The following is a 25,110-nucleotide window of genomic DNA, read 5'->3' on the forward strand; positions in this document are numbered from 1 at the left end:
CGCCTCCGACGTGCCCGATTGTCTCCCCACCTTCTGTAGAGAACACACATGGGGGCTACCTACATATGACAAGTTAATGCAAGGCTTTCTCGTCAGGGGAAAAGGGGGTCTCCTTAAGCTGTTTTTCCTAGGAGTTCCGATTCCGACTCCTACTCTGGAAGACACCCTGCAGGAACCCACACAGCGCTCGACCTGACAACCCCAACTGGGCACTTGAGGCCACAGCTAAGCAACGGACCACTACGAGGCCACGCTAGTGACGCCAACGTCACACCCTCCCCGTCGCTCTGCCTCTGCTCGCGAGAACAGCGGCGACTGCGCCGGAATCCTCTTTAGACTAGCTCCGCCCCTTCTTTCTTTGTTTTCATGTCCGAAGATCTCGCGGGAATTAGGCTAAAATCTCGCGAGCGTAGATACGGGGCCTGCTCCGCGGCTCTCGCGGTGTTTGCGCGAGACTGCTTCCTTCCTTCCTCTCTTGCCAGTCCGCCTGTCTTCCTACCCCTCCTCCCCGCTAGGCCTCCCCTCCTTCCCCCGCTGGCCCCCTCCCCGCAGGGATAATATGGTCTCCGGCGATGGACGCCCCAAGTGCAGGTCAGTTTCGGGCCGCCGGCTTGGGTCTGGCAGCTGGAAACGCGCGCTGTTTGGGCGCCGTGTTCCTTTCCTCTCTCTCCTAGAGTCGCCCGACGGGCGCCAGGGGTCCTCAGGGCTCCCCTCGGGGCCTGCCTGCTGGGCCGCATTCTCTGCGCCCAGGCCTTGGAAGCCGGGCCTCCGCACCCCGCCTCCCAGAGCGACCCCAGCAGGGCCGTCCGTTTCGCTGCTAGCCTTGACCCGCACCTATCTCACCCCGGTTGCCGCTGCTTGCTGCCAGCGGCTTCCTGGCCCCTGTCAGTAACACTAGGGGCAGAGAGAGGCCCACCATCTTCCCCACACCGCCCCCGATTTGTGAGAGATGCGGGTGGGGGCTAGCGTCTCCTTGCTTGGGTTTCACGCAGCTAGTTGTTTATTCCACTATCTAGCCTCGAGCCCCTCCGTGCCTCTTAGCCTCTGGAAGCCGAATGAGGAGCAGTCAAGGTTGTACGTTGATCAGCCAGTTCCCCGACTATTTATTGCACCTCGCACCTCTGAGTCTCCTCCCAGCCCACCTCTCTCTGCAAAAAGAAAAAAAAGAGAGAAAGAGAGAGGGCTAGGAACACTTTTCATTCTGAAAGTAGGCTGTGCTTATCTCTTCTCATTTTGGACGAAGACCCCAACAATTTTGAGTGTCCTGCCCACCCACCGCAATGAGTCTGCACAAAAGATCTTTTCAGCCTCAAGGCTGCCTCCCCGCCACTTCCCAGAACGTTAGGAGCCTGGGGCACATTCAGATGAGACCCCTGACTGAGTCTTTGACTTTGTAGTTCAGCTTTAATTCCTGCAAAACCAGAAGGATATGCCTTTTTTAGGGGAGAATGTGCTAATTTACCTAAATATTTTGTTCACTTTTATCTTCAGTCTTAAGATCTATTAAGGTCTTGAGAAGTTTTGGGGTTGGTTTTGCTTTGATTTTGTCTATGTCGTTGAATGCTCTGTAAAAATCAGTCCTTTATTATTGTTTTTTAATCAGTCCCTCTAACGTAACTGGAGTTCTCAAATTGTTCTGTACTTATGCAATTTTCAGAACAGTGTCTTTCCAAAACATCCCTATACTTTTAATCATTCTTACTGTTCCTTTCCAGGTATTCTTAACACATTTCGGGAGTAAATTATCTTACTAGTTTTTACTTGACAAATTAGAGCTAGCCTACCAGTATGGTGAATACTAGCTGCGTATGACTTTAAATTAATTAAATAAAATTAAAAATTTATTTCCCCAGTTGCTGTAGCCACATTTTGAGTGCTTAGTAGCCACATGTGGCTAATACCTTACTGGACAGCACAAACATGGGACATTTCTGCCATTGTAGAAAATTCTGCTGGACAAAGCTAGTTTCCAGTGTTTTCACTTTGGATAAGATACTTTGTAGCTGTGTTTAAACAGTATAATGACAGTATAATTTTTTTTCAGGATACGCCTTTGAGTACCTTATTGAAACATTAAATGACAGTTCACATAAGAAGTTCTTCAATGTATCTAAACTTGGAGGCACCAAGTATGGTAATGTTGCTTTACATTTTCTTGGGTTTGTTGAGTTTCTAATAATTAAAATGCATTTGTCAAGCTGAGCTGAAGAAATTTAAATTTATTTTCATGTAGGTGTAACAGGTACACCTACACACATCTCTGCCATTTTAAAAATGTTTGGGATAACTTTTGAGGAAGATGTAAGCCCATACTTTAACTTCTCATTTAAAAATCTAAATTAGGCAATGATTTTTTTCCCCAAAAAAACTACTAATGCAATTTTTAGAAAAATCTGACTGATGACATTTACACCAATTAAATGTATGTTTTATTTTTTCAAGTGAACAGTGCCCTCATTTATTCTTTATGCCATCCTTTGAATAAGAATCAGCAACAGGTCCACTGATTTGAGTTGTTCTCTGGTACTGAGCATGGTTTGCCCTGAACTGCACACCTACATTTTGTATTTAAATCACCTTTACTGGTTCAAAGCACCTGGCAGACATTTGCACCTGCCTGACCAGGGTCAAACCTTTCACTGTGGTATTAGAAGAGTGAACTTGGCTGATGTCATTGGATGGAAGTCTTGACTTTACTGACAGTTGAGTGACTTTCTCAACCAGCCCAATGAAGGAAAGACCTGTTTGGAAGACTGATTATTCTTTGTGAATTTTTCGTGAAAACGATATGAAAGATAAGTCAAATGCCAGACCTATTACAGTCATAAAGAGGATTGTTCTTGTAATTTTTCTCAGATTTTGATGAATTTAAATATTCTAGACTGCCATGTGCCTTGAGATTTAGATATTTTGGGATAGCTTAGAAAATCCCCATCTTAGAATTAGGTTGCCATATAAAAATAAACAGTTTGCCCAAATAAGAGCATTATCCTTTACCTGCTCTGAAGACATGTTTTGTTTTTTTTCTGCCGAGTTTTAACATTTAAAATTTTAATTGCCAACATTTAAAAAACAGAGGTTTTTTTCACATGAAAATCCAAATTTTTGGCTTCAGTTTGTGACCCCTGTACTGAGAAGTAGACTGTATTACCCAATCTTAGTAGCAGCAATTTAGCCTTGAATATTAGAGTCTGCAGTCTTGGGAACCTGGGTATGTCTTTCATCAGCTGTCTCCCATTTAAAATAGCAGACCTCAGCATCTTTTTACAGAGCCTGACCCACCTGTTGGATATTCCACCAAGTAATTGATCAAAAGGATATCTGTTATTATCAGCTCCTTTCAGAAGTATGATAACACAAATGATTATACTTTACCAGTTTAAGTTACCAGCGTCCTGGTTCCCATGTCTCTTTGATTACCTTTCCTTAAAGGATTAGCTTTCTGAATTCATAGAATTCTAGAATTTGCTGATTAAAAGGGGAAGAAGTAATCCAGTCCATTTTTCTACTTGTTGCATGAATCTCTCGACAATACTGTTTAATTCATTTAGCTAACATTTATTAATATTTATGTGTTTCTGGCAAATGAATGATGGCTAAGATAGCATCTTTGTGCTAAAGAAAGCATGTAATTTAGTAACGATGACATACATGGAAAATGTGTCAAGCACAGTGCTTTATGTTATAGCAGTCTGGGTTCGGTCAGGAGATAGAAACCACATAAGAGGTTAAACAGAGAAAGTTTAATATAAATAATTATAAACTATGACAAAAGTTATATAAGATGTAAGGAAACTGTACATGATACCGTACAGCTAAGCCGGAGTACCCAAGGAAGGACAAACTTGGAAGGGGTTCAGAACTCATTGGAGAAGGTGTGGTTCGACCCACAATATAGCAGAGAAGCTGCTAGTTTTGGCCAGATTGGAGCTGGTCTGGAGTGCAAGCAAGGGATCAGGCAATCGGTAACCCGTGCTGTGGGCATGCATTGGGAGAATACGTGCTGGTAGGGGCAAGAGCCCTTCAGAGCTCATGGACCATGTGGAGGCTTGCTGAAGGAATGGCAGCTCGTGTGTGACCCTCTAAGTGCCTTGCAGATGGAATCTAGGCACTGGCAGGGCAGTGGGCCTTCTGTGTGGGAGTGTCTCAGTCCAGGTAGGAGGCCTTCAGACCTTGCAGCCACGTAAGAGCTCTGGTTTCCATGTTGAGAGGGCTCTGATGATATTAACAAATGTATATGTATTTTTATATATACTTTTAAAATATATGTAACGTGTCCACATTTGGAAGGTGAGCATAACTCAGTGAACCTTTATTTCTCAAAGACCACTGAATGTAATGAGCAGACAAGCTCTCACTTCATTTGTTTTTGAGAAACTTTCTGCCAAATAACCTACTGCATTTGAATAACCATAGTTTGTCAATTGTTTTTTTTTTCAAGTTAAAACAGTGTTTTTTGAAAAAGTGGCTATTTTAGCTTGCAACTTGAGCAATCATGCAAGTGTTTTTCCGTAAGCAACCATTGTACTTTGATACTGAGCAGAAATGCTGTGTACATGCATTTCATTATTGTCACGCAGAATATTAAACAGACTTGACCTCAGCAGTTGAGATTTAATAAAATTACCAGTTTTTCTGCTTCATCAAAGACAGTCTTAAGTGAAACTGATATTTTGTGTGATAACAAACAATATGAAGAACTGGGCTTGGTGGCATGTGCCTGTAGTCCCAGCTACTGAGGAAGTTGAGGCGGGAGGATTGCTTGAACCTAGGAGTTTGAGTCCAGCCTGGGCAACATAGCAAGACCTTCATCTCTTCAAACAAACAAACAAACAAAAAAAAAAACCAGAGTATGAGTAGTACAAGTTGAATATCCCTAACCTGAAAATTCAAAATCTGAAACTTCTTGAACACTGATGGGATGCTCAGAGGAAATGCTCATTAGAGCATTTTGGATTTTGGATTTTGGGATCCAGGGATACAAGTACAATTTAGTGTCTTGGCCTTGAGTCCTGCTAAAGCATCAGCAGTTTACTCACCATTGCTTTTGAACTATCAGTGCAAAGTCAAAATGTTCAAAAAAGCAAATAGTATCTCAGTTGACCCCACTAGATCAAGGGGTTTGCAGCATCCCCTAGATGTCCTGGGACCACATTTTGAAAACCACTGGTGTGGGGCAGGTATGGCGTTGGAAAGACCACCTGGCGAACGTAGGTGACAGATGATGTAATCGTGGTTTGGACTAGATTTAGTGGTGGTGGTGACAGAAGACAAATTAGAAAGATGTGGGAGAGTGGTGTCAAGGAAGATGCCTAGATGTTTTGGCATAAGCGTCAGGACAGATGGTGGTGCTATTAACTGTGCTAGGGAACAGAAGAGGAGGTGATGATAAGGGCCGTGCAGAGGGAAAATCACCGAGATCAGTTTAGATACAGTGAATTTGAGAACATGACAGATTTCAAGTAGAGATGTTCAGGAGGCAATTAATTAGGCATATGGTTTTGGAGCTCAGAATACAGATCTGGACTGCAAAAAAATATTAATATTTTGGGATTATTGGTATAAAGATAGTCATAATTGAAGCCATAGGAGCAATTAAACCCCTTAGGGGAAACAGTAGAGTAAGAAAAAAAGTGAGCCCAGATATGAACTGTGAGGAATTCCTACATTTAAAGATGAGGTAAAGGAGTAGAGGTTAGCAAGGAAAACAAAACAGGGCTACCAGAAAGTGTTAAGAACTATAAAGAATCCAAAATTTTATTCTCTTTGCAAGTTATTATAACAAGTTAGCTTGACATAGTTTCATGGATATTGGCAGAAGGTATGTGACTCCTGGATTAGAGACAATGGGCAGTTTATTACCCACAGCAAAGCGTTATAGTATCAGCCTTTGTGTTGGTTTCCCAACTCCGGTTTCTATAGGGTGATGTTGAAGAGGGCCAAGTAACACCTGCACACACAGCGATTGTGTTACAGAGAAGGAACTGTGGCTTAGAAAACCCAAATCTTTTATAATGGGTAATAAGCATGCCTGCCTTTTGCCCCAGAGGGAGACACCACCTTATCTTCCAAGGCTATTCACTGTCTAGACATCTTTGAAAAATAGTCTGGAATAATGGTAGTCGTTGCCTCTATTCACACGTCATTTAGAAATATGGGATGGGAGACATGGAAAATTGTCCTCCAACAACATGTTAGAAAGAAAACTGGAGTATTCCAAGGAGGAGGAAATTATTGGCTCTGTTGAATATTTCTGAAAAGATACTGGGACTCTAGCTAGACCTGCGTTGTTCGTGTTTTAAGGATAGAATTCAGATTGGTGTGGGCTGAGGAGTGAATGGAAGGTAGAAAAGTGGACATTAGGAATACAGATAATTCTTTCAAAAAACTTGGTTGAGAATTTGAAGAAAGCAGTATTTGGAAGCTTTTGTTGTTAAACTGGGTCTGGAGACTGTTTAAATGTTCATGGGAACATTTAAGTTCATGGAAACAATCCAGTTGAATTGTCGATTGCAAAAAAAGGGAAGAGGACATAATTGATGACTCATGGATCCTAAAATGGTCAGTGGAAGTGGGATGTAGAACTCCTATAGAGAAGTTGGCATTTAGTAGGAGGAGTTCCACAGCTTACTTAACTGGAGAAAGGGTGAATCCAGACATAGCAAGATTTGTGAGTATAGTTGGAGGAAGCTGAAGTAGGAAATGGGGCTAGGTCCTGTAGTAGGTAAATAGAGATTAAATTTTAAAGAGAAGAGGTAAAGATAGGAATTATTGTGGAGTATGGGAAAATAAGCAGATCAGAGAAACAAAGTAGGATTTCTGGGTGAATAGTGAGGACCCAACTGAGGTTATAAGTATATATTTATATTGGCACTAGTTTCCCTGGGTTGATGCTTTAGGTTCCTCCCCCTTCTCCCCCTTTATATACCTCCACCATTAAAACCACAATGATTATCTACCATTTCATACTTACTAGAATGGGTATCATATAAAAGACAGACAATAACAAATGTTGGGGAGGATTTGGAGAAATGGAGACCTGCATACATTGCTGGTGGGAATGTAAAATGGTGTAGCCACTTTGAGAAATAGTTTGACAGTTTCTTAAAAAGTTGAATATAAATGTACCATACGGCCCTGCAGTTTCATTCTTAGGTATCTACCTAAGAGAAATGAAAACGTTTATTCACGCTAAGATTTGCAAACAAATGACCTTAGTACCATTGTTCATAATAGCTGAAAATTGAAAACAACGTAAATGTCCTGCAGTGAGTGAATGGATAGACAAAATTTGGTATACAATGGAATACTGTTCAGCAGTAAAACAAAATTAACTATAGAAACATACTATACAACACAGATGAACCTTCAAAGCATGCTCAGTGAAAAAAGCCAGACACAAGAGACCTTATTGTATGATTTCATTTATATGGAATATCTAAGAAAGGTAAAGAATAGATTAGTGGTTTCCTGGGGATGGAGATTAACAGTAAATGGGTATGAGAGATCTTTTGGGGTGATGAAAATGTTCTAAAACTGTTTTATGCTGCTGATTGCACAACTTGGTAAGTTTACTTAAAAATCCCTAAATTGTACACTTGGATGAATTACAAGATATGTGAAACATACCTCAATAGAGTTATTTTTAAAAAAGGAAACAGTTCTTGAGCAGGAAAGTGATGGATGGATCAATTGAAAAAAACAAAAAACAGAATTGGTGTTTTCTTGGGCAGATGGGATAAAAGAACAGAGGCAAATAAGTGTGGGGTTTGGGGAGATGAGAGATTGAACCATCTAGTACCTAACTGCATAAGCAGAGAAAGCATGGACGGGCAGGTGCTGATGGGTAAGGGAGAAAGTAAGTTGATGTGGTGAGAGTGGGGATCAGAAAGGTTTGGAAGTTTAGAAAACTTTTAAGATGGTGTGGTTGGAGCATTAGAGTGTATGTGGAGGTGGGGCTGGGAGAATAGAGAGGAAGAAAGAGATTAAGGGCCTTCCTGAACTTTGTATCTTTTCCAAAGTGGGGCTATAAAATTAATGTTGTCAAAAAGCAAACCAGAGCATGTGTCCATTTCTCAACATCTGCTAGTTTGTTCTCTACTGTTGTAGCTCTACTGGAATATCTACCTATAGGTTTACTTTAAGGATTAAATGAGATAATGTATATAACTCACCCAATACCTGCCCCTTAGTAGGTCCTAAATAAATAACTGCAGATGTTATTGGAAAAGTTGAGAAAGAAAATCATGTTAGTTATTTATTACTGCGTAACAAATTAACCAAAAGCTTTGGGGCTTAAAGAGCAGCAGCAGACATTTATTATCTCTCAGAGTTTCTGTAGGTCCGGAATTTGAGAAGGGCTTAGTGGAATTATTCTGGGTCAGGGCCTTTTACGAGGTTATAGCCAAGTGTTGGATGGGGCTGCAGTCCTCTGAAGGGCCTGACTAAGGTGGGAGGATCTGCTTCTAAGGGCTCACTCACAGGCTGGCAGGATGGTGTTCCCTGATGATGGAGAGCCTTAGTTCTCCCCGTGGGCCTCGCCTCAGAGCCTCTTGATTGTCTCATAACAGGCTGCTGCTTCTCTCAGAGAAAGTAATCTGAGAAAGGAAGGCTGAAGCCAAAATACTTTCATAGCCCAGCCTTGAAAGTCACTCACTGTCATCTCTGCTACTCTGTTGATCACACAAGCAGAACTGATTTGGTGCAGAGAGATTATATGAGAGCATGAATACCACAAGGCAAGGATTATTGATATCATCTTGGAGATTGGCTGCCACCAGGAGAAATAAGAAATAAATTTTGTTTTTGTTTTGAGAGGGGATGGTTTATTTACATCTTTCTTTGCAGTAAGCCTCTATTCATTATTATGAATTCAGACAAATTTGTGATAGTGCTTCTTAATGACAAAATGTCCAGTTACTATTTGTGATTAATTTTTTCTCATAGTATTCTTATTTGACAGTTGCTTTTTGATTTTCAAATGCTAGAGTTAAAAACCCCCACCAAAATTACAACCAAAATAATATCCCAATTTCTACTCCCCAGAAAATACTATCTCAATTTCCTTGACTGTTTCTTCTAGTAATTTCCTTCATATTATTAAATAGCCATGCTTATACTACTCTTTCTTGGTTTTTCAGTTTTAGACTTTAGTAAGCCAGTTAACACTTGGCTGTAACCTCTTAAAAGGCCCTGAGCAGAATTATTATGGCCCATCATAATTTTTGATTAACTCAGTATTTGGTGTTTATATTATTATCACTGTAAATATTCTCAGCCAATCCATGTAGTAGATGGTGGTTGCATCTCATTTTTCATATAATTTTTGTATTTTTCCTGGAATTAATGGATTATCTTTTTTTGTTTGCTTAGTTTTCTATGTCCTTATCAATAATTCATTTCCAGACTCTCCAAAAGAACTAAATTCCTCCTGCTATAATCAGGTAATCTATCAATTTCTTTCCTTCTCCATTTGGGACTGACTACATTGTGGCTTACACAGCCATTGTCCTAGAATAGTCACTTTGTTCTCTCTCCTATGTTGGAGACTTTCCTAGATTCCATGGTTTTCTATGTTTTGTTTACTCACTTGTTTTATAGAGTATATCCTCCAGTAGCTTCCTAAGAAAGGGTGTCTGGGAAATAAATTTTTGAGACCTTGCATGATTAATTGATAGCTTGCCTGTCAAATTTCTAGGCTGGAAATTATTTTCATTTGGATTTTTTTTTTTTTTTTTTTTTTGAGACAAGGTCTTACACTTTGGCCCAGGCTAGAGTGCAGTGGCGTAATCATAGCTCACTGCAACCTCGAACTCCTGGGCTCAAGCGATCCTCTCATCTTGGCCTCCCAAAGTGCTAGGATTATAGTTGTAAGCTGCTGCACCTGGCCTTCATTTGGAATTTTGAAGGCATTGTTCCATTGTCTTCTAGCTTCTAACACTCCTCTTAAGAAATGCCAGGCTATCCTGATTCTTAATCATTGTTTCTGGTTACCTTCCCTCTCCATGTAGACATTTAAGTTTCAGCTTTCTCTCCTCTGTTCTACTTAGTCCATTACCAGTCATCTATGTACTTTCTGTTTTCCAAAATTTGTTGGCTTTGCCTCACCACCTTTTTTTTTTCTCTAGTGGGCTTATAGCCTTTATATTTCTTTACTGTTATCTTACCGGGTTTCAGGAGAGAATAGAAATAATTGCTGTTGTTTACCATGTTTAACCAGAAATCTAATAAAATGGTTTTTATGAGGATACTTTACATAAAACATATTCCTGAGATTGTTTTTCCAGAGTAATTAACCAAATAAGAAGGTTAATCTTGTGAATTAACTTCTGTAATAATATCTTCCTCTTCCTCATCTCCAAGTGTTCTACAAAAAAAATTTTCCCTGAAAATTCCCCTTGGTGTGGGGGGCTTTATTATGTTTCTGATTGAGGTAGGATGAAGACTAATATTTGTTAAGTACCTTCTATTTGTCATAATTTGTTTGAGAGTTTTACATGTGCTGGATGGATGGGGTAAGAAAGATAGTATTCACATCTCAGTAGCTGGCATTCCTATTTAAAATGAGAAAACGTATCAACTTAGTCAGTTTCCTAAGATCACACCTGTAGTAAATAGCAAATACAGGTATTTGAATCTAGTGTTTCTGATTCTGTAGTTCTTCATACCACCCCACCCCACCGCCTTTTTTTTTTTTTTTTTTCCTGAGACAGAATCTTACTCTCTCACCCAGGCTGGAGTTCAGTGGCACAATCATAGCTCACTGCAGCCTCGAACTCCTGGCCTCAAGCAATTCTCTTGCGTCAGCCTCCTGAATAGCTAGGACTACAGGCAAGTGCCACCACACTTGGCTAATTTTTTTATTTTTTGTAGAGCCAGGGTTTTCCTATGTTGCCCAGGCTGGTCTCGAACTCCTGGCCTCCGGCAATCTTCCCACCTCCCAGAATGCTGGGATTACAGGGGTGAGCCACTGTGCTCAGCTATTTTTTCTTTTTACTTACAGCTATATTGACGTTTTCTTTAATTTACATGTGTGAATATTTTCAAACATGAAAGTAGGTAGGTATACTAAAAATGAGCCCTAACATAAATTGTGGGCTTTGGGTCACTGTGATGTAAGTTCATCAGTTGTAATAAACATACCATTCTGGTGGGGAATGTTGATAATGGGGGAGGCTGTGCATTTGTAGGTGCAGGGAGTATGTGGGAAATCTCTACCTTCTCAGTTACACTGTGAACCTATAACTGCTCTAAAAAAAAATAAAGTCTTAAAAAAAAAAAAGCCATCACACTTTCTCAGAGGAGACTTCACTGCTCGCCCCATCTATGGGGAGTTATCTTCTATACTGAACCCTACTCACTTCCATCATAGCACATGCTATTGTTTCTAAATATTTATTTTGATTACTTGTCTATGGTCTGAATCTCCCAGTAGCGTCCCCCTTCATAAGAGCAGATACCATGTCTGATTTATTCTCCTAGAGCTGGAACATACTAAAAAAGTCAAAAATTTTTCCTTAATGGAAAAAAAAAAAAGTAGGGAGAGAATGTATAATAATCCTTTATGTATTATTGGCCAGTTGTCAACGTTTTGCTAGTCTTTTGTTTCAAATATTCCACCATTTTTTTTAACCTATAAGTATTCTTCAATATGTATATCTGATATATAAAAGGACTTTTAAAACATAACAGTGCCAGCCAGGCTCACGCCTATGATCCTAGCACTCTGGGAGGCCGAGGCTGAAAGATCGCTTGAGGTCAGGAGTTTGAGACTAGCTTGAGAAAGAGCAAGACCCTGTCTCTACTGAAAATAGAAAAACTAGTTGGGCATGGTGGTGCACACCTGTAGTCCCAGCTACTCAGGAGGCTGAGACAGGAGGATCGCTTAAGCCCAGGAGTGTGAGGTTGCAATGAGCTACGATGACACCACTGCACTCTAGCCAGGGCAACACAGTGAGACTCTGTCTCAAAAAAAAAAAATCTTAGTGCTATTATACCCAACAAAATTAAGTAATTCCTTAATATAATCTAAAATTGAGTCCATATTCTTTAGTGGTCTCGAAAATATATTTTTACATTTGGTTTGTTCAGGCAGTAACCAAATAGAATCAACACACAACATTTGGTTATGTCTCTCAAGTCTCTCTTAATTTGTAGTAGTCCTCCTCTCCCCTTTTTCCATGCCATTTTTATGTTGAAGAAACCAGGTTCTTTATCCTTGTAGAACGTACCGTATTCTGGATTTGGCTGATTGCTTCTTTGTGGTTTCATTTTACTGTTCCACTGTCCTTCATATTTCCTGTTAACTAGAAGTTAGAGCTAGAAGTTTGATTTGATTCAGGTTTATTTATGTATTTATTTATTTTTGCAAGAACACTTCCTGGTTGGTGCATGTATTTCTTGTTTCATCAGGAGGCAGGTGGTATCTTCAATGTCTCACTTTTGGTGATGCTAAGCAGGCATAAGTGTTATCAGCTTGATCTATCCCTTATAAGTTCCCCATCCACATATAACCTAATGATTTTAGCATTCATTTATGATCATTGTCTGGATCCATTATTTCATTAGATGTTATACGTTGATGATTTTTCAAATCATATCATTTTTTCGCTATAATTCTTCTGTAACAAAGAACTTTCTCTTAACTATTTGGCTACTTGAAGTCAGGAAAGACAATGTTAATGATTGAGGTTCCCCTCCCCCCCTTTATTTGTCAGTTTTCAGAGTAATGAGTTGGTGCCCTAGTAACTTCCATTGGTGATCGATAAAGGGGCTTTTTTTAAGAGTCATTATGAACAAAGGGCTATTTATATTTTTGATATATTTCAGTAAATTATAGTCATTATTCATTTTGATGTTCTAATTGATCCATTAGTGCCCCCATTAGTCTTTGATAACTTCTTTCGTTTCTAGCACAAGATGTTGCAGGCTTATTTTATACATATCCTTCTCCAGACAGAATTGGCCATTTCTCTAAGAAACTGGTTTTTTTGGGAGGGAGGGGAGTTGTTTGTTTTAATGAGAAATAGTATTTAGAAACAGCAAACTGAGTTGCTTAGGGGTTCATTACTATTGGGATGTCACAATTCTAGGCATTTTCAGTAGAAAGAGCTAGGAAATACATATTTTTTAGAAAAAGAAAAATAAACCATGAGTTCATGCCCATGTTTCCAATTGAAATGTAAGGATTTTTTTTTTTTAATTTAGCTACTCTGATTTTTTTTTCAGGTTTTTAAAATAACTTATTTTTTAAAAGTTAATATGTGCACTATAGGAAACTGAAAAACACAGAAAGCAAAGAACAAAATCATCCACTATCATAAGCAGTTTGATGTGTCCTTCCAAGTCCTGTGTGTGTTTATATACACAACATCCAATTTTATGTAATAGAGATCATACAGTATGTATTATACTTTCATACATCATGAATATTTACCATTTCAAAATCCCAAAGCTGCATGAGTATTTTGGTAACCAAGAATATACTACACCAACTCAGTCTGTTAGAGAAAAATGTGATCCTGCCTTTCTTGGGGACAAAATTTCATAGAAGACAAAAACGGCAACAGACTTCAAGATAAAAGTATTGGCAAAGTTACGTTTAAAATACCGCATTCCCTTAATGCTCAATTTAAAATGAGACATAAAGTAACAGTACACTAAGTATGTTTCTTAGAGAATTTATCTGATCTATACTTCTAAAATATTAGCAAGTTATGTTTCCATTGAATGACTTAATGTATTCCAATAGTAGAGCCAAAAGAAATGCACATACATCAGTGGCTATCATCAAAATGTAAATATGAACACATCTACATACATCTTTCCCTCTATCCTTCCTCTGCCTATCTGCTGCCAACCTAATGAACAAGTCCTGATACACACTGCTCAGAGGTGGTTTAACAGTTTCATGTCCTACATGTACCTTTTCTATCAAGTATACTAAAAAGCTATTCACAAATTGGCTAATTCACTAGCTCAGGACATATATTGTTACCTCAGGATGTCTATAAAGCTTAGATGTTACAAAATAAGGAATGAACTTTGTCCACAATAAACAAAGATACTTTGCCAAAAATGCACATACAGACCTATGGTTATAATGTAAAACCATCTTCTAGATAAGGAGATACTAGCAAAGAGCCCTTCCCTTCACCCTTCCTCTTCTCCCTCTTCCATTCCAATAACTAAGTACAAGACCACATCTAGCTCCAAGAGGTGAATTAACAGAGGTCATTCCCAGAAAATAGTCTTTCCTAAAAACTAGCAAAAGGACATTTATAAACAGATTATTTTGCTACCTTTACTTTTAGCATACTTTGGGCATTTTGACTTGCTTATCCTTTAATACACAGCAGTATTAACTAAAACGCACATGTAGAACAATGGTTAGACAGTCTGAACTAATGTAACTCACGGGCACAGAACCCTTCTCTCCGCATGTTTCCTCCTCCACCCCACCCAGTGAACAGTTAGCATATTTTCCAAGACTTCAACTTCAACAATTCCAAATGCAACGTTCTCAAAATGCAACCACTCCTATGAAATAACAAAAAATACTTAAAGAATCTTACATTAGCCCTCATTAAGTATTCCAATTTTATACGTATGTATCATTACTGTTGAAAACCTTGGTTCCCAACCATAGTAACAAAACTCCTTAGTTGCTTTCTTCTTCTCACACATATCACAATTTCAGAATAACAGTACTAATGACTGAATGCAGTTTGCTTTCTTTGTGGTTCTTTTTGTCCTTAATACATATCTCACTAAGGAGGTACAGTCAAAATATATGAGATATAGCCTAAGTTTTTCCATTTATCCTTTCATTGTTTCTTTTTATAAAATTACATATGGTTATATATTTTTAAATTATGTATTTAATATATATTTTAAAATTATCTTTAATATATAATTTTAAAGCAATAGTTACATTGTGTGTGTATGTGTATATATATTTTTTTAACCCTCTTTCTTACAGGAAAGATAGTATACTGTTTGGCCTGCTTTTTCTCTTAATGATGTATTCTAGAGATCACTCCTTATCAGCATGTAGAACTCTTCATTCCTTTAAGCAGCTGCATTGTAATCCATTGTGTAGATTACCACAATTTATTCAACCAACCCCATGCTAATTTAGTTTTCCCCTTAAATCCTAAGGAAACACTTGTGTGGCAAAATCTGGTGTGAGAATTTAATATGATTGAAAATTTAAAAATACTGGACTCACTTTCTCTATTGTATCCTTAAACTAGTAATCAAGAGTGAATGAAAGTTTTCATGAAATGAATTTCACTCACCTAAACGTTCCAATTTACTTTTGAACTTTAACCATTCTTGATGGACATCTTTTAAATTTATTACAAGCTTTTATACAGTTTAGCCATTTTTTGCTGTACAAAAGGATATCTTCATTATTGTATTTAATTAGAATATTCTGTGCTTTTCAATTTTTCTGTGAATTTCCTGACTGTGTCAAGTATTTATTTGTCATGGTTATAGTCTGATATTCCCAAATTAATGCAGCTGTGTGTGAAGGCTTTTATCTCTGCTTTTTCAGGGCCTTGGGCTCATATATAGGAAAGTTAATGTTACAAAAACCCTGGTGTTAACATGAATGGTTTTATACTCCATGTTTATTAGACTGAAAAGTGAATTTTTTAAATTGAGAAAACAAGGCATATTTGTCTTTAACTTTTTACTATTGTCCTTTATTAATAGTAATATTTTCTCTTAAATCAGACGTTCTGCCTTACTCAATACGGGTCCTGTTGGAAGCTGCTGTACGAAATTGTGATGACTTTTTAATGAAAAAGGAAGATGTTATGAACATTTTAGACTGGAAAACCAAACAAAGCAATGTTGAAGTGCCCTTTTTCCCTGCCCGTGTTCTTCTTCAAGATTTTACGTGAGTAATAGGTTTATTTTTCATGAATGAATTTTCACAGTGTTTCCTTTTTAAAATTTATACTCGCTGATAGATGGCTCTGTTTTTAATTTTGAAGGTTAGTTTATAAAATTTTAAAAATTGCCCCTTCTACACTGAAGCAATTCTTTAAAAATTAGGTACCTGTATCTTAGACTGTTTATTCAAAAACTGCTTTTGCTTAACTGCCTGCTTATGATCTCTGCATAGCCGATAAGTTTCTCAAACTTAATATGTCCAAAATTTGATTTCTTGATTGTCAGCCTCACCTCACCTATTTCTTTTTTGGGAGAGAGGGTAGAGGGGAAAGATTGTTATTGTAATTCATAATAACAGCCAACATGTATTGTAGATTTACAGTGTGCCCTGGCTCTAACTTACTAGTTGCATGAGTCTAGGCATATTACTTAACTTCCTTGTGCCTTGGTTTCTCATTTATAAAATGGTGCTAGCCTTACCATCATGAGGCTAGAATGCATCCACGCTTGTAATACACCCCTCCCCCCCCCTTTTTTTTGAGACAGAATCTCGCTCTGTTGCCCAGGCTAGAGTGTCGTGGCATCAGCCTAGCTCACAGCAACTTCAAACTCCTGGGCTTAAGCAATCCTCCTGCCTCAGCCTCCCGAGTAGCTGGGACTACAGGCACACGCCACTGTGCCCAGCTAATTTCTTCTATTTTTAGTTGTTTGCCTAATTTCTTTCTATTTATAGTAGAGACAGAGTCTCACTCTTGCTCAGGCTGGTCTCGAACTCCCAAGCTCAAGCAATCCTCCCGCCTCAGCCTCCCAGAGTGCTAGGATTGTAGGCGTGAGTCACCGCACCCGACCCATAATGCCCTTTTAACAGTGCCTGAAACATATGTGCTCTAGGAGTCTTGGTTATTATTTGTTTACATATTGTTTTTCACTGGTAGACTTCTTACTGAAACTGTAGGTGCAGAGAGAGGTCATATAGTTTGTCCAAGGTCACAAAGCTGGGAATGGTAAAGCCAGAACTCAATCCAGGCAGTCTGGCACCAAAGTTGTGCTCTTAACTAATGTGTCATTCTTCTTTAATAATAGAACATGCAGGGTACTAATCACATGATCAGTCACCCATCCAAATAAATTCCATACTATCCTCATTTCTAGAAAAAGGACTAGAGGCACAGAAAGATGCATGACTTGCCCAAGGTTATCCAGCTAGAATCTGTGTCGGGGAACCAAATTCCTTTCCCCATTCCACAGCCTGGGCCATGTCACCTCACCTGTTTCTTTCTGATTTGTCTTTATCATAGTAAATGACACCATAGTTTCCCATTTGTTTAGGCCCCAAATCTAGGAGTTAACCTTGATTTTTCTTTTTCTTTAAATATCCTATAACCAGTCTGTCAGCAAGTTTTGTCAGTTTACCATCTCTACCACAGTCATCCTGGTTCTAGCGCCATTGTCTTTTACCTGGACCATAACTGCAAATAGTTGCTTATCCTTACTTTCGCATTTAGGATCAATGGTCTCTTCTTCATACAGGATTTGGAGTGACTTGGTTAAAAATGTTTAATCAAGTCATATCATTCCTCCATGTGCCAGTTGGCATCTGTTACACTCAGAATAAAATCCAGAGCCTTTACCATAGCCTGAAAGACTTTGTCTGATCTGGGTGTCCAGGGTTTATTTATTGGAAGAGTTAACTTGAGCTGGATTTGGAAGGAAGTATAGGAGTTGGCTAGAACATCCACTTTACCCACCCACCCAAGTCTGGTTTGTTCACCACTGCTCTGTATACTCTCTATATGCTGCTGCTACTAGTACTTATGATACCATTCTGCAAACTTTATCTTCCCTGCAAATTCCTTGAGAACCAGAACTATGTCTTATTTGGCCTTATACCATTGGTGTCTAGCACATTGAAGGCATTTGGTAAATGCTTATTATGTAGTTGGCTGGATATGTGGGTGGATGAACGTAAAATGTCGAAAGCTACTGGGGATAGCTTTGGGGTAGCAAGAAGGCACTGGGGGAAAGGGGCTGGAGCTAGGGAGAAGGGAAGAGGGGCATCAAGAAATACAAGACAAAAGAAAGAATTCCACAGACAATTCCCATAAAGTTCACTTTATGCCTCATCTCTTATTTGACTTTTGGCACATCAGCCCCTGAGCACTCCAGTTGTCACAATATTTAATGTTAATTCTCATTAAACCAGGATGCATCTAATTTTAAATAATGTAAGTATGTTATTAAAAATGAATGAATGTAAACTAAAAAAGGGATACTTTTTAAATATAAAATGAATAAAAGTACATGTTAATCTTTTATTAAGCATATATAAAAATAACTAGAACTATAATATGATCTTCATTCTTTATTTCTTAGTGGAATACCGGCAATGGTGGATTTTGCTGCTATGAGAGAGGCAGTGAAAATTCTTGGAGGTGATCCTAAGAAAGTCCATCCTGCCTGTCCGACAGATCTTACAGTTGACCATTCTTTACAAATTGACTTCAGTAAATGGTACTTCAATACAGATATTTGTAGCCATGCAAGTTAACTGGTAACCAACCCATTGGAGGTGTATAAAGGAAAAGGAGTAAAGATAATGCCAGAGTAAAGTGTACTATATTTAGTATTGACTAGTGTATAAAAAGAAAGCCTGGTGAAAAGTTTATGGATTGGTAATATTTTTTTATGTGCAGTCTGAGTTTAAAGTTATTTTCACATTTGTGTATTTCTACTGCCATTTTTTATAAAAATATATAAGCCTAGAGTCTGCTTTTTGGAGTGAACATCTGAATTCAGTCTTCATTTCTTTTTCATTTTTTAACCTATTTACCTTTCAGAGAGAATGATGTAAGCCATCAATGTCTTTAATTAATTGGTGATTGAAAACACTGAGCTCACTAAAGCTCTGTTTTCCTTCCACTGAAATAAGTTTCTTAGAATTTATAGGGCCCTTTAGACCAAGATCATCCTAGAGAAGACATATTTCTGTTATCTTACACCAGCTTGCTTTTGCATTCCCTGAAGTAGTGGAAAGACTGAAATTTATTACAACCCATGAGAGATTTTGCCCTCTAGATTAAACTGTAGCTCTGAGCTTCTTTTAAGTTGTTAGGTAGGGGAAAAAAAATCTATTTTGGTACTTGCTAAAAGTTATTTAAATTGGTATACTGTACATGAAAATGATCTTATTGGACACTGAGAATTATGTCTTCATCTCTGTAAATGTTAATTACCTGTTTCTGTTTTTTTTTTTTTTAAATCTAAAATTTGTTTTTGAAACCTGAATAAAGTGATATATTAGCCTCTGAACATCATTTAATTACTTCCAGATAGCATTGCTATTAATAGTACACAATTTTTCTGTCACTTTAAACGGCTTTATTTTCTTTCCTTTTTGGAATGATAGTGCAATACAGAATGCGCCAAATCCTGGAGGTGGTGACCTGCAGAAAGCAGGAAAGCTCTCTCCACTTAAAGTGCAGCCTAAGAAGCTTCCCTGCAGAGGGCAGACTACCTGCCGAGGATCGTGTGATTCTGGAGAACTAGGTCGAAACTCAGGAACATTTTCTTCACAGATTGAGAATACACCCATCCTGTGTCCTTTTCATTTGCAACCAGTGCCTGAGTATGAAATTGTTTTTGTTAATATTTATTAGTGCCGTGTTATTTTGCAGTTAAGGAAATCACATTTATTCTCCTTCCCACTCAATTCGTGTTACATTACCTTCATGCAACCTTAAAATCTGGGTTGCATTTTTATATGTACTTCCTATTTTACTGAAAGAAGCAAATTTAATTAACGTGGTAATCTCTAAATACTATTCTCTGTTTCTGTTCTTTAGGAAGCAAACCTTTCTTGTGATTTATCTGTAAATACATTTCATTTTTATGACTAATGCAGGCAGAACAATGGAGTCTCATTTTAAATTGTGAATATTTTAGTGCATTTGTACCATTTATATGCTCACTAGTCATTCATATTTCTTTTGTGACTTCCCTGTGTGTATTTTTAGTATTTTTTTCCTACCGGGGGGTTTCTTATTTTTTCCTATTGTATTTAAGAGTGCTATGTTAAGAATATAATTATTATCAAATCTAATAAGCCCTTTCAAATGAGTGATTTCCTATATGGTACCATGGAAAGTATTAATAGTAAACATACCTAGAAAAGAATTTTATTCTTAGGATTTGGCTAGATTTTCTAATAGGTAATATTTCAAAATAAGAAAAAGAGTTCTGTGTCTTGAATTTTTATATACTCTGAAGTTTCCAGTCTTATTTTTAAGTGAGTTATGTTGTTTATCCCATTGTTAACAGACTGTCAATTTTTTTAATTTAGTAAAAAATGACTTATACTTTAGGTTTAAAAAATTTAACACATTTAAGATTTAGAGTAGCTGAGAATAATATCCACTCTTATTTATTATAAGTGCCAAATAATACACTATTTCCTTTGTCTCTGAATTAGATTTTTCTAGTTCTAAAATCTGGGGCTCAGTGTTTTTATAAAGCCTGAGGTGATAGTGACCTCATCATGTGCTCTTCCTTTCTAAGAATTTAGTATGGTCTGTGAGTTCTTTATAACTGGCAAAGTGTGAAGTGCTTAGTGGTGTATTTTTATTTCTAAAAATTCAATGTGGTGTAACATTTCCCCTCAATTTTGACTTTAAAGTACAAAGTATTAAGATAAGTTATATTATGGTCCCTGGCTATATGAAAATAGTAACTCTTTTGTGTTCTTTAATGCATCAATGAAATATTAATTATAGACTTAAACAAGAAATTGAGGGGTAGAAAGGTGAGAGCTTTAACATTTGGCACTTGAAATTACTACATGATTTGAAGTGAGGTTATGAGCTAATAAATGTTTGTATGATACTTTGTAGCCATAAGTGCTATGGAAAGGTAGAATAATTAATTGGGAGTGGCTCTTGAAAGCTGTGTTCCCTGAGGTCCTGAGAAAAATCGCACTAACATGTGCTTAGCTTCAAAAGATCACTCAGCCATGAATTATTAAAGCAAACTTTGTTAAAAAAAAAAAAAAAAAAGAAGTTGACAATTAAACAACTATAATTATCTGGACCCTGGAGGACATGTATAATTTAAGTTATATTGACATTTCACGTCGACACTTAATCACTATCTGGTAGGGAAATAAACAACTTAAAGCTGTTTGAAATAATTTTTTAAAAATATCCCTTAGGTAAAAATAGTTTTCTAAAATTGGTAGTATGTTTACTGTTTAGAGATGAGTTGTTTTTGTCTGTTTAAATAATTCATGTAAAATATATTTATAATCCATGTAAAGCAAACTATTTATACATAAAATAGAGCCTTCCATTTGGGGTGAGATAAATAAAAGATTTTTGCCAGAACCTCTTTTTAAACTATAAAATGATGTTGAGATGTTGTCAGTCAACATTCATCTCGTGTAACTGACACAAGAGTCAAATAGGAGGAAAAGTACATGCTTATTTTTGAATAAGCTACTACTCTCCTTTATTCTTGCGTTGGAAAACCCATCAAAGCTTACCATTTTATTTTTATTAATGATTTTGTACAGTTTTTTTATTTTTTTTATTTTTTTTATTTATTTATTTTTTTTGAGACAGAGTCTCACTTTGTTGCCCAGGCTAGAGTGAGTGCCGTGGCGTCAGCCTAGCTCACAGCAACCTCAAACTCCTGAGCTCAAGGGATCCTCCTGACTCAGCCTCCCGAGTAGTTGGGACTACAGGCATGCACCACCATGCCCGGCTAATTTTTTTGATACATATATTTTTAGCTGTCCATATGATTTCTTTCTATTTTTAGTAGAGATGGGGTCTCGCTCTTGCTCAGGCTGGTCTCGAACTCCTGAGCTCAAACGATCCGCCCACCTCGGCCTCCCAGAGTGCTAGGATTACAGGCGTGAGCCACCGCGCCCGGCCGATTTTGTACAGTTTTGTACACTGGTGTGAACCTGGCTTTCTTATACTCAGTAGTAAAATAACAGCTGCTTTCCATAGCTTTCTAATGTGTTATTTAAAGCAGAACTTGTTGAAAGAAAACAATCCTGAGACGTCTAGTACATTGTTCTTCCAAGAATTTTAAGAATATGTTTGTATATATTTGCGCATAAGAATGATGACTTAGAAAGAAATAAGGCAAATCTTCTTTTGTAATACCTATATTTAATGTCAGCTCTTCTTTCTTTTAGACCTGAAACAGTGTTAAAAAATCAAGAAGTAGAATTTGGCAGAAATCGAGAGAGGCTTCAATTTTTCAAGGTATAAATGATTCAGGGAAATTTTTGTATTGGAATTTATAAAATGTTGATAGGTACAATTTTTATATCTTTAGTGGTGTTTAGAGGCTTTATAGTAGTAGAACCCTTTTGTTCCTTCAAATGAAATCTTACTGGAAACCCCAGTGTATAAAGAAAGCTGAAAACAGTGACTCTAGTTTAAGAGCTTGGAGGGCAAGCCTTTTGTACATTGGACCTTCCTTTCTTCACATCCCAGAGAAACCTTAGAATACAGTTGACTACTGCCATTTATCTGGACTATTTGAGCTTTTTCATTTGTCCTAACTTTGTTTTAATAGCTTGCAAAATGAATATATTTAGTTTCGGTATCTATATACTTTTTTTAAGTATGTGATGTGAACTTTAATTTACCGTATTGAACATTGTTTAAAATATTTTTAGTGTCGATATTTATATCTTGTGAGCACAAATTCATATAAAATGCTAACATATATATTTCTTAAATTTAAACAAACTGCAGTGGAGTTCAAGAGTTTTTAAGAAGGTAGCTGTAATCCCTCCTGGAACTGGAATGGCTCATCAAGTAAACTTAGAATATTTGTCAAGAGTGGTTTTTGAAGAAGAGGACCTCCTCTTTCCAGACAGTGTAGTTGGCACAGATTCACATATAACCATGGTGAATGGTTTGGGAATTCTGGGGTGGGGTAAGTAAATGACTCAATATATTTAATTTCTTTAGGGGTGAGGATGTCAAGAACATTACAAAAGAACATTACATAAATAGTGGGTCTTTATGGCCTCTTTGAGGCTCCGTTTTTTTCATCTGTAATAGCAGCAACAGCAACAAAATCTTAATTCAAGGGTTTGTGAGCAGTGTGGTAAAAGGATTTATGAATAGAAATTTGCACAGTGCCCCGCACAGCACTATCATTTGTGAACTAATTGAGTGATGACGATGTCTACAAAGGTTATTCCGTTGTTTAAAGTCCTTCCAAGGCCTTCCTGACCTTCTTTATAAATACAAATTCCTTAGCATTTTATATGTTCCTTAGCCTTTCTCAACCTGATACCCCTTTGGCCATTTACCCACACCCATCTTAGAGACTAACAGTTTATTTACCTGGGTGGGCTGTGCTCTTTTGTACTTCATGGCTTTGCATAGGTTCTTCTGGCAGAATGCATACTACTGACCATCCCTTTTATTATTGAAATGTTGGGTCACTATTAACTCCTTCAAGACTAACCTCATGTGTCTTCTGAAAGCCTTAGCTCCCCTCACTGAGTTAAATGTACCCCCAACTCGGTACTTACTCTTTACGGGAATTATAATTGTTAATTTTCTTTCTGTCTTTTGTTTTTTTTTTTTGTCTTTTTCGTTAGACTGAGCTGCTTGAGGTTGACAGGGACTAGGTTCCACTCATATCCCTGTCTTGAGCATAATACAGTGCCTAGCATAATAAATACTCACTAAATGTTTACTGAATTTAGTATAAAGGTAAAATATCAGTTTTTTTCCAACCATGCAAATAGAGTCATTCTTTTGAGAAGGCTTGGGTTCATTGTCCACATTAGTAGCAATGTAACAACTCTGTGTAGGATACTATGTAAGACAAGCTTGTGAAACACCTAGAGATGTAGATGTTACAGAGATAACTTAAATTATCTTTAAATACACTGTGCTAATATACCTGTCTTTATTACTTTAGGGGTTGGAGGCATTGAAACAGAAGCAGTTATGCTTGGTCTGCCAGTTTCTCTTACTTTACCAGAGGTGGTTGGATGTGAGTTAACTGGGTCATCAAATGCTTTTGTTACATCCATAGATGTTGTTCTTGGCATTACAAAGGTAGGTTAAAGTTGTGGTAGGTGTATGGCTTAGTGGACGTTATTGTTATGTAAGTGAAGGAGCCCCGTGAAAGCAAGGATTCTGGTTCATTACTGCATCCTCAGGTCTCTGGTATTATTAGCCGTGTCATTATAGTTATAGTAATAACAGCAAACATAACAATTGCTTTGTACTAGTAAGTACAAAAAATTTGTTGTGTCATTCACTTGACATATGTCGGCTCATTTATTCCTCATAACAAGCCTATGGTGTAGGTACTATTATTGTCCTCATTTTAGTTGTGAGAAAATTGAGACACAGAATTAGTGACTTAACCAGAGGGTGTTAGAGCTGAATAGTAAGTTGAGTTCTTGAGTCCATGCTCTAAATCATTATGCCTCATCAATGCCTTGTTACCTCAGTAAATACTTGTTGACTAAATTAATTTTAGATATATTTAATTTAGCAAAGGTTGATTCTGTCTCCTTTCATTGAAGTATTTGCCCATTAGAAACCATTACTAGATAATGTTTTCAAAAATATAGACTGTAGAAATGTGATATGTCAAATTTTTCTATTGCTGTTCTAACATTTCTTTGAAGTATTATGTAGAAACTTTTTCTCTGAATTTTAAAAATATTGGCTGCATGCCTTTAATACATAGACTGAGCTGCTTGAACATATCAATACATATGCTGCAGGGGTTCCTAGTGAACAGTTATTTGTAACTCTCCGTCCCAAATTTCTGGTTTTCACTAACTTTATTTTAATGATTAAGTCCCATTTTGTTGATTGAAAGTACTTGGAAAGTGTTTCACATAAAATTCCAATTTGGATCCCAGCATCTCAGTATTTTTGGTTAGGTTATTGATCTGAAGGCTTTCAGGGTACTCTACAGGGTAAGAAAATGATAATGCCTCCCTCAGCATTCGTTATTGATCCTTCTTACCTAATTAGAAAAAAAATTGGCACCTTAAAGAAATGATTGATTCAGTGTATGGTACCAAAAGATCAAGAAGTTAAACTGGGAATTGCAGGATTATTCCTAAAGGAAAAGGAATATCCCATTATGTTTTTAGAGAAATCAATTCTTTACTTCAGACATCCTGAAAATTAATGCTGCTTTTTGGACTTCTCT

General features: G+C 37.4%; 1 protein-coding gene across 1 annotated transcript in view; it reads left to right on the forward strand.

Annotated features, from left to right (window-relative positions):
* The first annotated feature begins 490 nt into the window (after positions 1–490).
* The window catches only part of IREB2 (iron responsive element binding protein 2), a 43,554-nt gene continuing 18,934 nt past the window's right edge, over positions 491–25,110 (forward strand). Inside the window, exons 1-8 of the mRNA XM_069481509.1 lie at positions 491–591; positions 2,045–2,134; positions 15,742–15,907; positions 18,277–18,414; positions 19,310–19,528; positions 22,100–22,169; positions 22,668–22,851; positions 23,854–23,993. Of these exons, the coding sequence (XP_069337610.1) occupies positions 573–591; positions 2,045–2,134; positions 15,742–15,907; positions 18,277–18,414; positions 19,310–19,528; positions 22,100–22,169; positions 22,668–22,851; positions 23,854–23,993 (1,026 nt within the window). The 5' untranslated portion in view covers positions 491–572. The remainder of the gene's footprint in view (positions 592–2,044; positions 2,135–15,741; positions 15,908–18,276; positions 18,415–19,309; positions 19,529–22,099; positions 22,170–22,667; positions 22,852–23,853; positions 23,994–25,110) is intronic.

This window comes from Eulemur rufifrons, chromosome 2 (genome assembly GCF_041146395.1).
Source record: "Eulemur rufifrons isolate Redbay chromosome 2, OSU_ERuf_1, whole genome shotgun sequence".
NCBI classification, from domain to species: Eukaryota; Metazoa; Chordata; class Mammalia; order Primates; family Lemuridae; genus Eulemur; species Eulemur rufifrons.